General features: G+C 39.5%; 1 protein-coding gene across 2 annotated transcripts in view; it reads left to right on the plus strand.

Moving 5' to 3' along the window:
* Positions 1 to 15,379, plus strand: part of slc4a4a (solute carrier family 4 member 4a) — an 83,445-nt gene that overhangs the window by 44,139 nt on the left and 23,927 nt on the right. For both annotated transcript variants that reach the window (XM_087849507.1, XM_087849508.1), the window contains 11 exons: positions 4,220 to 4,377; positions 6,685 to 6,772; positions 8,520 to 8,674; positions 9,267 to 9,374; positions 9,527 to 9,701; positions 9,791 to 9,924; positions 10,453 to 10,727; positions 12,553 to 12,623; positions 13,791 to 13,976; positions 14,098 to 14,211; positions 14,620 to 14,781. In XM_087849507.1, coding sequence (XP_087705633.1) covers positions 4,220 to 4,377; positions 6,685 to 6,772; positions 8,520 to 8,674; positions 9,267 to 9,374; positions 9,527 to 9,701; positions 9,791 to 9,924; positions 10,453 to 10,727; positions 12,553 to 12,623; positions 13,791 to 13,976; positions 14,098 to 14,211; positions 14,620 to 14,781 — 1,626 coding nt within the window. The remainder of the gene's footprint in view (positions 1 to 4,219; positions 4,378 to 6,684; positions 6,773 to 8,519; positions 8,675 to 9,266; positions 9,375 to 9,526; positions 9,702 to 9,790; positions 9,925 to 10,452; positions 10,728 to 12,552; positions 12,624 to 13,790; positions 13,977 to 14,097; positions 14,212 to 14,619; positions 14,782 to 15,379) is intronic.

Below are 15,379 nucleotides of genomic sequence, written 5' to 3' on the forward strand. Positions count from 1 at the left end.
CCTGTGTGAGCCAGAAATGTGACATGTAAACACTTCTGACTGGATAAATGCAAAAGAATTGTAGCTGTGCTGATTACTAAAACAAACAAATATTTTATTTTCCAGACTGAGTAGATTTAACAAAGTCAGATTAATCTAAACTAATCAGTGAGTTACTTTCTCATGAAAATATCCAACCTAGTATCACGGCAAGATGGAGAATAGACACGCCAGTCGACCATTTCCAAAACATGAAATAGCATGCAGAAATTGCTTTACCACCAGGGGGCGCTAATATATTTAAAGCCATGAGGAGCAGATCTACAGAAGCTCCAAAAAAGTACATTCCAAAGGCCTTAAGCGGCTAATGTGTGCATACACATATAAATGTGATAATAATGTCTGTTAAACACTTTCTCGTGATTATTTTAATGTTGGCTCGAATAAAATATCTCCCCCTGCTGTTACTGCAGAGTACTGCAACTCACTGCATGCGTGTCATACGATTCATAGAAGCAAAGTGCCGAATGGACACAGTGGACCGGCGTTTCTAGGCAAGGCAGGTTTATTTGTATAGCACAATTCAACAAGAAGGTGATTCAAAGTGCTTTACAGAGACATTAGAAACAAAAAAATAAATAAAAAGCATGATTTAAAATTCATTAAAACAAGCAAACCAACCAACCAACCAACCAATCAACCAACCAACTAACTAACTGACTGACAAAACAGTATATAAAATCAAAAATCAAAACAGATAAAATCAATAGTTAAAATGTACGTTTTGAAATTTAAGCTTAAGTGCGGATTTGGTGTTTTATTTAAATGCAGCTGAGAACAGGTGAGTCTTCAACCTGGATTTAAATAAACTGAGTGTTTCAGCTGATCTGAGGCTTTCTGGGAGTTTGTTCCAGATATAAGGAGCATAAAAGCTGAATGCGGCTTCTCCGTGTCTGGTTCTGACTCTGGGAACTGATAAAAGACTGGATCCAGATGACCTGAGGGATCTAGGTTCATACTGGGTCAGGAGGTCACTGATGTATTTTGGTCCTAAACCATTCAGAGCTTTATAGACGAGCATCAGAACTTTAAAGTCTATCCTCTGACGGACAGGCAGCCAGTGTAAAGACCTCAGAGCTGGACTGGTGTGGTCCACTTTTTTGGTCTTAGTGAGGACTCGAGCAGCAGAGCTCTGAATGAGCTGTAGTTGTCTGACTGATTTTTTAGGTAGACCTGTAAAGATGCTGTTACAGTAATCAAGCCTACTAAAGATGAATGCATGGACTAGTTTTTCCAGGTCCTGTTGAGACATCAGATCTTTTATCCTTGATATATTCTTGAGGTGATAGTAAGCTGATTTTGTTATTGTCTTAATGTGTTTTTCTAAGTTTAGGTTTGCATCCATCACTACACCCACATTTCTCGCCTGGTTTGTGGTTTTTAGGTGTATAGATTGAAGTTCTCTGGTGACCTGTAATCATTTTTCTTTGGCACCAAAGACGATTACCTCTATTACACGTTTTGCCGTAATGTTGGGTTGAAATGGCAGCTCTTCTCTGGACTGTACTCTGTGCATTCTCATTGTATGTATTGTTATATTCCATGTGTCATGTTACCCAGTTCACAGCAGACAATGGTTTATATGCCCTCATCCCAGACGAGCCCTGTGGGAGAGAGGAATTAGGTCAGAGCGATCCGGTCAGAGGGACCCAGTGAGTCTCCTGTGGGACAGATTAGAGACTCCCAGGCAGGAAACGAATCTCCTAAACCGAAGCTCCTCCACACCCACTCAGCCCATAAATACCATAATGACGTTTCCACATGGAGTGATCGTGACTGATAACTTGTCGCTAATTGTAGAGATAAGATAAAGACGGGAGCTGTTCAGATTAACATACAGAGACTGCAGCCACTCGAGGTGCACAGATGAATTACAAACGTATAATTAATTGTCTTCTCTCCACAGTGTATTACTTTTACAAGGACTTACAAGTATTAGTTTAAATTTGAACCTGAGTAACAACATCTAAATATTATATTGTATCATTTTCAACAAACGCAGTTCTGAAAATGTTGGGATGCTTTTAGGTTTTTGGTGCCTCTAATTTCTTAACACAAAACACATTAAAGAAAACGTCACATCTCAGAGCTCACTTTGATCTTTGCACTGGCTCATTTTAAACCTGCTAATAAAAATTTCAGGTCCATGCACATTGCGTTTGTGCCTTAGGGCAGTAAACAACAGATTCAGGTGTAGGTGGTTTACGAGCGCGGTGTGGATTAGCTGGGATTGGACACAGGCCGTGGTGTGCAGTTACACAGGTTTAACCTCTTGACTTGAATCATTTACAGACAAACTCTTTGCCAAGACGGCCCAACAGCCTGTGATTGGATCTGTTTGGCTGTTAACAGTGGAAGGTCACAAGTTTATGGGATTTCAGACCTTAGACGCTGAGAAAGCCCAGTATGTCATCTGCATTTGTTTGTCATTCAAATATGTATTTTAGTCTGTGTGTACAGCAGGCTATTTAACATCTTTTAGCAGCATCAGTCTGACTGCGCCAAGCTGGCACGGCTGCTTTCAAATCACTTTTAAAAGTATTTGTTACTCAGTTTGGTGCCTCAAAACTTGTCTGGACGGATAATTATTGGTTGCCAACAAGAACTCTAGGACAGCGGTCCCCAACCTTTTTTGCGCCACGGACCGGTTTATGCCCGACAATATTTTCACGGACCGGCCTTTAAGGTGTCGCGGATAAATACAACAAAATAAAACTAGTACCGGTACCGAAAAAAAAAGAAGATTTATTCATAACACACGTGAAAAGACCCAGGAAAACCAAGTAAACGATAAAAACGATAACAAAATAATGCTGAAAACCGATAAAAACCCTGAAAACTATACATTTATTTTAGGCTGTCCACATTGCAATCACTTAAGGAATGATGGGGAAGTGATCTTGGCCAACGGATTGCAGATGAGACTTGGCATAAGATAATCAATAGAATTTCTTCGTCATCTATTTGCCTTAAACATGTGGTGATTCAGTTCAAAGTGCTTCACCGTCTCCATTGGTCTAAAACTAGACTGAGCAAAATCAAGGATGGGTTTGACCCCACATGTGACCGGTGCAAACGAGAGCCTGCTTCCCTATTTCACATGTTCTGGGCATGTCCAAAACTGGGTAGCTTTTGGAAAAGCATATTTGAAACCATGTCCAACATATTTGGTGTTCCAATTGCACCCTGCCCGTTTATAGCTATTTTTGGGGTGACGCCTTGTGATGCCAGTCTTTCCAAATCACACTCTGATCTTCTGGCCTTTTGCACTCTTTTGGCCCGTAGAATGATATTATTGAAATGGAAAGAGCCACTTCCACCTGTATATGGGCAATGGGTTAAGGATGTCATGTACTATACTCAGCTGGAAAAGATCCGCTACACTGTAAAAGGTTCAGTTCGGAGGTTTTATGACACATGGCAACCTTTTCTTACTTACTTTGAAAGATTAAGTCCGGATACTATCGCTTAATGTGCGTGTGAGTGGGGTTCTTTTTGTTGTTGTTGTTGTTGTTTTTGTTTTGTTTTTTCCCCTTGCGGTTGTTCATTTATTTTATTATTTACTTTGTATCTGTAATTTTATTTTATTTTAGCTCTGTTTGTTAAACAGCACGACTGTTTGTTAATATTGCCGTAATTGTTGTTGGAAGCAATTCTTTGTTCAATAAAAAGACCTTGATCAAAAAAAACCAAAACATACATTTCACATCTGAGCCTCAACTCTCGCGGCCCGGTACCAAACGACTCACAGACCGGTACCGGTCCAAGGCCTGGGGGTTAAATCCACAACTGCAACAAAAGCATGAAAAAAACAAACCTCTGAAAAATGACCGAATCCAAACTGAAGCTGTCTTTAACACCTGACTGCCGCCCCTCTCTGTCTACGCAAACACATTAAGGACATAAGATGAGCCGTCGTATAGATAAAAGTCCCATGAAAGACACACATGTAGCTGACCTCCTGGCATGTCTGTGTCATTACGTCGAGAAGAAAAGCTCGTTTTACTGCTTGTTTCTTATTTAGGCACGATGGGGGACGCCTGGTTTGGTATTTAACCTGAATGGGATTGGCTCGTTTGATTTAGGTTTTTTAATTTCGAGTGCGTGCTTCTAGACGGCTTGCTGGTGTGAACGGAGCACTTACCCAACTCCTGTTGCTTTTCTCTTTTGTGCTTTTCAGCTGAAGAACAAATTCATGAAGAAGTTGCCAAGAGACGCAGAAGCCTCCAACGTGCTGGTGGGGGAGGTGGACTTCCTGGACGCGCCCTTTGTGGCGTTTGTTCGTCTGCAGCAGGCCGTGATGCTGGGAGCCCTGACGGAGGTTCCTGTTCCCACAAGGTGCCTGAAATTTTGTCCAATCCAGACTCCTGGTTGTCCGTTTGCAACCTGGATATGTTGTTTATACATTTTGACAGGAACCTAATACGTTTTTCCTTATTTTCCTTATAGTCAGTGAATGAATCAGAGTGGATATCTCAGGCACACAGCTCTGGCAATGAGCACAGGAGGCCGATGTTCAAATCTTTCTTTTGAGAGCGGCAGCCAATCAGAATAAACCTAGCTTAAAGTGAGATGATGATAATGTTGAACTGTGAATCACGCAAAGCTGCTGTAGCATCACAGTCCATCAGTAACATAGTAACTGTGGAGCTTGAAATAAGCTGCAAAATCCAATAAAAAGTGGATTTTATGATAATTCCGGATATTTTATTACAACAAACAGTAAAATATGAAAGAGTATTACATCACAGCTGTAAAACACACATGTATGAAGGTGTTTCACCTGATGTTTGTTCACTGAAACAAGCATCATAAAGTTTGATCACTGACACCTGATGTCTGTTCTCATATTTAAGCAAAGGAGCCATAAAACAATTTAACTTTCAGTACTTTTCAGTGAAAGTATTTAAAGCTAGTTCATGGTATTTATACGACAAGGCCTCAGTTATGGTGTCATATCCATTATATCATCAGTTTGTTTATTCTTATAGTGAGCAACATCCTTTACCTTATCTGTATTGGAGAGTAGCTGAATAGATGATTGTCATGCAAAGTAGAGATGGCACGATACCACTTTTTTATGTCCGATACCGATACCGATATCATAAATTTGGATATCTGCCGATACCGATATGAATCCGATATAGTGTGTTTTTTAATCAATAAAACGTTTTTTTTTAATATCTTGCTGCATTTTGTATAAGTTTATACTCAAGTTTAAATAAATAACAACACTAAAGCTATTCTGTTATACCTGTATGTAAAAAATACACTGCGCCCAAAATATTTCATAGTTCAGCAACACTGATCAATCTAATAAACTTAAACCTGCTCCATCCTCCCTATTCTGGTATTTTAAAGAGTACTAAGCAGAAATATTAAGCAACCTAACTAATAGGGTTGCAAACTCCCAGCAAAAAAAAAAAAAAATAGGGAACCACCCTCTTCCTCATGATGCTTAATCGATGTAATCAACTTTAATTTGATGCAGGGGGAAAATGCACAAAAATAAATTATTTTTCAAGAATAATTAAATAGATTCAACATCTTTCTTCAACAGAACTGCAGACTGCACAGATGGTACTTTCCCAAAGGAAAAAGTACTAGCTTACTAGGGTATATTAGACTTAACAGTTATTATATACAGTAATGGACTTCTATATATTTTACATCAGATTAAAACTTTGGGTGTAAGATTCAGATAATTATTTATTAAAAGCTAGACATTTTAAATGAGAATAAGAAAGAAAAGTATGTCTTTGTGCCCCCTTTTCCCTGTTCATGCCCTATCGGCCCCCCTGGCTAAACTTTGCTAGATCCGCCCCTGCACAGTTACCAGCCGTCAGCTGCGTAGAAAAAGATCCTGGTGTAGAAAGTAATATTAAATAAATTCTAACAACAGCTTATCAAGCTTAATAGTGCTGCTGTTGTTCAGCCGCTGGTTTCCTCTTTCTGGTGAGAAGTGAGCCAAAAACAAAGAAGAGAGACGGACTTGTGACAGAAAAGCCGATCAGCTGATCATTAAGCAGTTTCATGATTGAAGTAGCAGCAGGAGAGAGAGAGAGAGAGAGAGAGAGGCAGTCCCTCCATATATCTGTTGTTAAGCTTAACGTGGGAATGCTTTACAAACATTCAGAGATGAACTTACACACTTGCTTTACTTCTCTCTGAGAAAACTTCCTCGGAGATGAAATGCTGGTTTGCTAGCGAGGCTACCAATACACACAGCCGCTCTATCACGTGATGCACACTGCTGCGGCGTGCTACGGTTATGAGCCGAGTTACGCCGTGTAGCAAGTTTTGTGAGGTGCTTTTTTAATATTTAATAGATCGGATTACATTTTTTATTTTTTGCCGATATCCGATCCAGTAATTTGGGTCAGTATCGGACCGATACCGATACGTAATATCGGATCGGTCCATCTCTAATGCAAAGCAGCATTTTTGCAGCCAGAACAAAACAAAAATGTCTCTGAGCTTCGAGTTAATATGTTTTATAAACTGCACAGGGACCCCAAGTGTGCGCATGACATCTGAATAAATGCAAACTGCCCCAAAAAGGCTCTAATTAAAATAAGAAATTATATTTTAACCTGTAATCCTTTTGTTAAATTTGTACTCTGCTTTTTTTTAATGTGGCTTCAGATTTTTATTCATCTTGCTTGGACCCAAAGGCAAAGCCAAGTCATACCACGAGATCGGCAGAGCGATCGCTACACTGATGTCGGATGAGGTAAGATCTTAGATATTAAAATGTGATCCTAACGTAAACCTGTTTAGGATAAAGTGCTGGTGCCAAGTGAACTCTTGGACATCGTGTCTGGGGAACGAGCTGAATGAGTAATCTTTATAGTCGTGCAGCGACATGTCCTAGCTGCGGTTAGCATTATTTTAGGCTCTCCAATGAGGAAAATCTACCTCTTTAACATTTGTATTTGCCAGTATTGAGATAGATATAATCGATAGATACTTTATTGTCCCCACTGATAAACATGGCACACAACCTCAGCTGATACAGAAACGATCTCTAACCTGAATGAGTGAGAAAAACAACAGGCATCACACAGAAGTGACCCTGCAGTGAAACCTATGTAGGGTTCATTTATTTCACACTGGTCTGTAAAGTCCTCAGTAGGCTCTTAAACCTACCCGACAGTAGGGGTGGGGAAAAAAATCGATACTTTGTAGTATCGTGATATTTTGTTTGCTAATAATGTATCGATACAGGGACAGCAGAAATCGATACTTTGTTACAAAAAAGGTTTTTGTGCTCTGACTTCAGAGCATGTTGATCCTTTTTCTGAGCAAGAATCCTGACATTCCTTCACTGTCCAAATGTGTTTAACTTTTTTTTGGCAGCAATAAACATGACAGTTTACTTATTTTAATTTAAGACATGTTTTATTTTAATTAAGTTTAAAACTTTTTTATTTAATGTAAAATTATATTTTGTTTTAATTTACTTTCAAATTCTTCAGTTGCTGAAGGGGCTGCATAGTTTTCATAAACTGCATAGTTCAGAATAGCTATAATTGTACCAGATGGTTGATTCAGTTCAGTTGGACTAGACTGTAATACAAACCGTTCAGTTTGTCAACAATAAAACTGAAATGAGAGAAAGACTGAGTGTGAGACTTTGATATTAGAGAAAATGAATATTGATAAAGTTTACCTTTATGTACAGAATCTGAATATCGCAAAATATTTTTAAAAAATTGCAATAATATCGTATCGTGCGTTAAGTATCGTGATAATATCGTATCGTGGGATGTATGGTGATTCCCACCTCTACCCGACAGTAGCAGCTCATGCTGAGAACATATATTGTGCTGGATGAATCATGAAGTTTTATTACAAAATGTTTAAAAACCAGTTTATAATAAAAACTGAAACCAGTTTGGAGGCTATAGCGGTCTTTTTAACAATGGCTGCAGTCTGAACTAAACAAGCTAACTTTGATTTCAGTGACACAGGAGGGTTCCCGCCCCATGCAGTTATCCCACACCTGATTACACTCAATAAAACAAGCCTGATTAAACATAAACATCATTTTTGCTCCCCTACAAACACATGCCAGTGTCTGGAGGAGAACTTAACCAGTGAACCACATTATCCTCCCATGAATATGAAAGGTTAATGTACTGTATCACTGTGGAGATATTTACAGGACTGTATAATTGAGTGGTTATGAATAACACCTATCGATTTGTGGGCCCAGGTCTTAAATGCAAACTAAATAAAACTAGATGGGACAGGCACCTCTTTAATGTTATATTCATGCTGGGGTACATTATGAGAGTTTTTGTTTTGATGAAAACAAACTGCATCTCTGTCCCCCTCCAGAGTTTTGGGATTTTCCAGATGGGATTAGTTCACAATCCTTAGATCTGATATTGCAGTTTGCTGCCCCGTGACCCTGGATTCTTTGACAGGTGTCGTTTACACTTGAATGCCCCATCTCTCCCCCTCTGTGTGTTCAGGTCTTTCATGACATTGCATATAAGGCCAAGGACAGACAAGATTTGCTGGCCGGTATTGACGAGTTTCTGGATGAGGTGATTGTGCTTCCTCCTGGAGAATGGGACCCAGCCATCAGGATAGAGCCTCCAAAATCCCTCCCCTCCTCTGACAAAAGGTCAGTGAGCTCAAACTTGTCTGTTTTACATGATTCAGATTTGATGATTGAAGAAAAAGCTGCCTGTCACTAAAGAAGATACGCAGAATGGGTCATATCAGAGTTTGTGGGAAAACAATCTATTTAAAAATAAGCATTAGTGGTTCAGAGGGAAGTTGTCACTGTGATCTTATCTGAAACCAAAAGAGTTGACTGGTTTAAACCTGTGTCAGCACAAACACTTCATCTAACATGCACACTTCATGTGACCCAAAGTCACAAAATATGTCTGTCTAGATGTTAACACAAATCCACAGAGGACCAGTGCAAGATTAGAAGACGTTTGTAGATAAAAGACTGAAAAATGAGGAAAAATGAGGAAAAATGAGACGTTCCAGGAGAGTAAAATCACTGAGGTGCATCCAGGTGGACAACAGTGTTCAATTATGAAAGAGCTGGTTATATAAAGCTGGCATGTAGTAACTCTAGAATAACTCGACCTTCTATGTGAGCGCTGATCGATCTCCCAGCACGTACCAGGATCTGTATGACCTGGATCAGGCACTCTGACTTCCTGCTGCTGAACAAATCCGTGCCTTCATATATATTTCAGGAAAAACATGTATGCAGGAGGCGACTCTCAGATGAACGGAGACATGCCTCATGATGGAGGTCATGGAGGAGGACATGCTGTAGGCGAAGAGCTCAGGAAGACGGGAAAGTATGACACTTTGAACAAAGCAATGACATCTGCAACTGTACTGTTTTTACCTAACATATTGAATATTGAGTGAAATATTCACTGTCCAGTGTCGCGGTGTGTGAATTCAATACCACTGACAGCGACTCGCCTTTTGGTTTGTCCTATTTCAGGTTTTGTGGGGGTCTCAAACTTGACATTAAGAGAAAAGCGCCTTTCTTCGTCAGTGACTTCACCGACGCGTTTCACATTCAGGCCCTGTCGGCTATTATGTTTATTTACCTGGGAACTGTAACGAACGCCATCACCTTCGGTGGTCTGCTGGGAGACGCTACGGAGAACATGCAGGTCAGGCTTTTGAACCATGCGACGGTTTGAAGAGCGTTCACCATTTATGCTCTGAGCGTTTCCCTGACTGCTTTCCAACATGTGTGCAGGGTGTGCTGGAGAGTTTTCTGGGCACGGCCATCGCTGGTGGCGTTTTCTGTCTGCTGGGTGGTCAGCCTCTCATCATCCTCAGCAGCACTGGCCCCGTTTTGGTGTTTGAACGGCTGCTTTTCAACTTTAGCAAGTAGGTCTCCATTCTCTGTTTTTTAGATGCCTGATTACTGCCCTGTGTTTTAGAAAATCTCAGCTGTCCCTGTGTCTTTTTGATTCTGTTAAAGGCGATGCATTTTATTCTTGGACACAGTTTAAAATGATCCTTATTTATACTTATCACCGTGCTTCAGTGCAATTCTTAGCTGATTCAGAAATAAGGCTGTTAGCTCTGTTTAATCCAGCTCAATTCTCATTTGCTGCCTCTTGAAGTGGTTTGAGTAGAGGGCAGGTGGTGCAGAGCTTTCTGCACGGCCACATTAGCTACATCTGCTCTGACCTCATGACAACAGCACTCAACACAAAATAAGGAAAAGCACAATAAGTTGTGCTTGTGTTGAGTTTTACATCTTTTTAAGAAACAATATTCACAGTTTTTTGTGCTGTTTTTGTGCAAATTGTGTTCAGTGTCTATAATTCCAATAATACTACTGTTGTTTTACTCTGAAAGTCACATCCCCGTCCCATCGTATGACTCATTGCCCCCCCCCCTTTTTTTTAGAGATAATGAGTTTGACTACTTGGAGTTCCGCCTGTGGATCGGCCTGTGGTCGGCTTTCTTCTGCCTGCTGCTCGTGGCGACTGATGCCAGCTACTTGGTCCAGTACTTCACCCGCTTCACTGAGGAGGGCTTCTCCTGTCTCATCAGCTTCATCTTTATCTACGATGCCTTCAAGAAGATGATCAAATTAGCTCATCATTATCCAATCAACCCTGACTTCACAATGGACTATGTCACGCAGTACGACTGCCTCTGCATGGCTCCTACTGTCTTGGGTGAGTAGTTAGTAAATTAAAGGCATATCTACACACTGTACAGTCTGTTTTGTCCATGCATGCCAATGAGCAGGTCTGCTATTCAATGTTACAGGTTTTGCCAGAATCTTTAAGAAGAATGCATGAAATTTATCTTCTTGTGAGAATAAGAGAATTTTTAAACCAATATGATGCGTTTAATGTCTAATTATCAGTTAGAACAGAGGTTTAATTTAACACAGCTGGTGCTGTTCAGCTTACAGTAATGCTGCATTGTGTAATATAGAAAAGAGAAAACGACAGTTGTGTGGATAGTCCAGTCCACTGGCATAAAGTTAGGTAAACCAGCAGTTAGAGGTGGGAATCACCATATATCCCACGATACGATATTATCACAATACTTAACGCACGATACGATATTATTGCAATTTTTTAAAATATTTTGCGATATTCAGATTCTGTACATAAAGGTAAACTTTATCAATCATCATTTTCTCTAATATCAAAGTCTCACACTCAGTCTTTCTCTCATTTCAGTTTTATTGTTGACAAACTGAACGGTTTGTATTACAGTCTAGTCCAACTTAACTGAATCAACCATCTGGTACAATTATAGCTATTCTGAACTATGCAGTTTATGAAAACTATGCAGCCCCTTCAGCAACTGAAGAATTTGAAAGTAAATTAAAACAAGACATAATTTTACATTAAATAAAAAAGTTTCAAACTTAATTAAAATAAAACATGTCTTAAATTAAAATAAGTAAACTGTCATGTTTATTGCTGCAAAAAAAAAGTTAAACACATTTGGACAGTGAAGGAATGTCAGGATTCTTGCTCAGAAAAAGGATCAACATGCTCTGAAGTCAGAGCACAAAAACCTTTTTGTAACAAAATATCGATTTCTGCTGTCCCTGTATCCATACATTATTAGCAAACAAAATATCACCATACTACAAAGTATCCATTTTTTCTCCCACCCCTAGTAACAGTGCATTCATAACTAAAGGTCTATGGTGCAAAGGCAGCAGTACACATGTGGATTTTCTTTAATCAGATTTGCTACAGCTGTACTTTTTATTTGTGTAACACTTTAAAAAACACAGATTAATAAAGTGTTTCAGTTTGAATATTACATTAAAGCTAAATGCACATGTTCACACAGACATCAACCAAATTATGGCCCAAAACAAAGGTAAAGATGAAGGAAAAGCTAACCTATAAAAAACAAGTTTATCCTACACCTGATCATAGCTGTCAGGTTGTATTGATGCGTCCCTGTTATTGTCGCTGCTTCTTCTGCGGCTTGGTCTACAGTTTCCTAGCAGACATAAATGCATAAAACGTTTGTATCCTTTGTGTCAGATCACAAGAAGTTACAAGTATCGATGTCTCAATGTCAGATTGTCTGAACACTTATTACGTTTGCTTCAAGCTGTTCTGTGTAGATGGGACATTACTGAAATGAAGTAGCTGTTGAGGTCATTGTTAGCAGATTGCTGCTAATTGTCTTTGACATTCGGATGCACCCAGGTAACACCGGCTGTTTAACATGATAGCTAATACTTATATTGAGATAGTATCACAATGAATGCAAAATAATCACTGTAACAAGTTAAGTCATAGCTGAGCTTTGTACTGTACTGTAAGTATCTTAACCTTGACCAGAGTTTACCAGGCTGATTGTCAGATGTCATAAATCTGTAAAGAGGTCAAATCTTTTAAAATTAATTTTCCATATAAGATTTCAGTCGCGTCACCTTGGAAACCTTTTCCATGGTAAAACTTATTAAACGTATTACAGATCTCATGCTGAGAGGAAACATGTTTTGTTGTTTTCTTGCAGAAAACAGCACAGACATCATTGGCGATCCTTTAGAAGGTACTTCAGTCTGGTTCTGGAACAACACAGATCTGGTGCGTCTTTCTCCTTTTATTTGATGCTCTTTAACCTCTTAAGCCCCAAGGGGGTTTCTGAGCTTCCTGCTCGAAAATGTAATGCCCAAATTTAATTGATTATTTCTCTGCAATTACAAACTCTGTCCTTACAATCTTGGTATCAAAATAAAGCTAACACTTGGGAAATTTCATCAGAGGTGTAAATATTGAAGCAGATATTACTGTGTCAAAGTTACTGAGACTGGAACACAGAAAAAGTAAGTAGATTTTATCCTCGCCTAATTATTTTTTTTAATTTTTAGCATATAACCCTTTGAAAAATATGCCTCAGATCACATTTGGTTCCAGAAATCCAGTAACCAACATATAAACATCTTCTGTGCAAAGATTTATGTTTCTAAAGTGAAACAGTGAAAAATTACAGCCCTGTCAATACATGAATATCCAGACGTTGTACAAAAATGTCCAATTTTGGCGCACAATTGGACACCATGCCAGTTGATTCTTTTTAGGTATTAAAGAGCAGAAATTAATACATTTTATTAACAGGCCTAAACATGCTTTTTTTAAATATATATTTTTGAAGAATTAACCACACATTTACATGGTAACGGCCCTTTTCTGCCGCGCGCATAGAGCGTTTGATTGGCCTCTGGCCCTTCAAACAAACTGTTTGTTTAGCGGTCTTCTGCGCATTTACGTAACTGCTCGTTTAATCACGGCTTGTTTTCGGTTTGGTGGTTGTAGAAATGGTTTATATGACATTTTAGCTGAGATTCTGAGGTTTCTGTGGATACCACACATGTCTGGACTTATATTTCTCAACCCGCGTTATAACCGATTAAACGTGATCTCCTCCTTTTTGCCCCCGGTACCGGGGGCGTGGGGCTTAAGTGGTTAAGAAATAAACTAAAATGTATCATTTTCAGGTTAATAGTTTCTTTTGATGAGTCACCTGAGCAACCAAACCTTCTCGCCTAAACCCCTCGCTGTGCTCTGCTGTATTAACCTCTGCAGGAGAGTCACCAGCGTGTCTAACATCTCGGTTTTCTCTCCTGTGTTTCTGGGCACTGTTTTATCTCTTACACTGTAAAAGACGGAAATTCTCAAGCAGCTATTTTGGTTTAATTTAATCTGGAAGTTTAATCTCAAACTTTATTTAACCTGTTTGTTTCTCTCACGCAGCCATCGAATGCCACGTGGTCGTCCCTCTCCAGGACCGAGTGTTTGAAGTATAATGGAGAGCTGGTGGGCAAAGCCTGCGACTTTGTCCCAGACATCACCCTCATGTCCTTCATATTGTTCTTTGGCACCTACACCTGCTCCATGTGTCTAAAAAAGTTCAAGACAAGCCCCTTTTTCCCCACCACTGTGAGTCAGCGTGCCGAGCTAATTTAACTGAACGAGCCACGTGTGAAGGGACTAAATGAAATTTCCACCTGTTTGTGGATCAGCAGGTTCCAGAGTCTCTTTGTGTTTTCTTTTCATTCAGGTGCGAAAACTCATCAGTGACTTTGCCATCATCTTGGCCATTCTTATCTTCTGTGGAGTTGATATGCTCGTAGGAGTTGATACGCCTAAACTTCTTGTGCCAAGTGAATTCAAAGTGAGTTCCCTCCTCCACGCAGAGAAATTAAAGTCCATATTAGATTTGTATGGCTTTATGAAACCTGCAAGTCATCATCATAGACTGTAGTAAAAGATGGCCAGTATAAGCGGCTACAGACAGTGGTGTAGCACTTTGTACCGGGTTCATCTTTCACTAAAAGCAGCCACTCTAATTATGCACAAAATGAACCTTAACACAGTTTCAGGGACAGGTTAACAAAAACATGTTTTCTGGTGTTTAAATGAACATGTTTGATGGACAGGAAGTAGCAGTAGTGGTGTAGCTCCTTAAACATGGTACTAAACCCGAAGCTTTGCCTCTGCAAGGATATGTACAATTTAAATCTCATGGACTGACTCGTGTATTTTCAGCACATGCTGACGTGTCTGTCTTCTCTGCTTATAGCCAACAAGTCCAGACCGAGGCTGGTTTGTGGCCCCATTTGGAGGAAACCCCTGGTGGGTTTATCTGGCGTCTGCTCTTCCTGCCCTTCTGGTCACCATCCTGATCTTTATGGACCAACAAATTACTGCTGTGATTGTCAACAGGAAGGAGCACAAGCTAAAGGTAAGTCAGAAATCCTTCTGACAGAATTTTTGTGAAGCGTCTTTACAAAGCTGAACGTTGTTGCTGTGTAAATACTGATAAATCCAACAAAAACGGTGCAAACATAAGAGTTTTTTTTCATTCGGTTTCTCTTATATGATGTATGGAACTTTTAGTGTGTTTCACATAACAAACTACAGTCCCTCTATTATAACAGGGGTGTCAAACATAAGGCTTGGGGGCCAGAATCGGCCTGCCAAAAATTCCAATCTGTTGCACCGGACGGCTTTGGAAAATGTGAAGAAGGGAACAAATTTTCACATTTTCCCTGTATTTTCAAAGGTTTTACAGCTTTTCCTACTGATAAAGACCTCCCCCATGGCCCGTCATACTAGAGATGGCACGATACCACTTTTTTATGTCCGATACCGATATCATAAATTTGGATAGTTTTAATCAATAAAACTGTTTTTTAAATATCTTGCTGCATTTTGTATAAGTTCATAGTCAAATTAAAAGAACACTAAAGCTATTCTGTTAAACCTGTATGCAAAAAATACACTGCACGCAAAATATTTCATAGTTCAGCAAAACTGATCAATCTAATAAACTTAAACCT

The sequence above is a fragment of the Neolamprologus brichardi genome, chromosome 12 (genome assembly GCF_056152115.1).
Source record: "Neolamprologus brichardi isolate AB-2024 chromosome 12, ASM5615211v1, whole genome shotgun sequence".
Taxonomy (NCBI): domain Eukaryota; kingdom Metazoa; phylum Chordata; class Actinopteri; order Cichliformes; family Cichlidae; genus Neolamprologus; species Neolamprologus brichardi.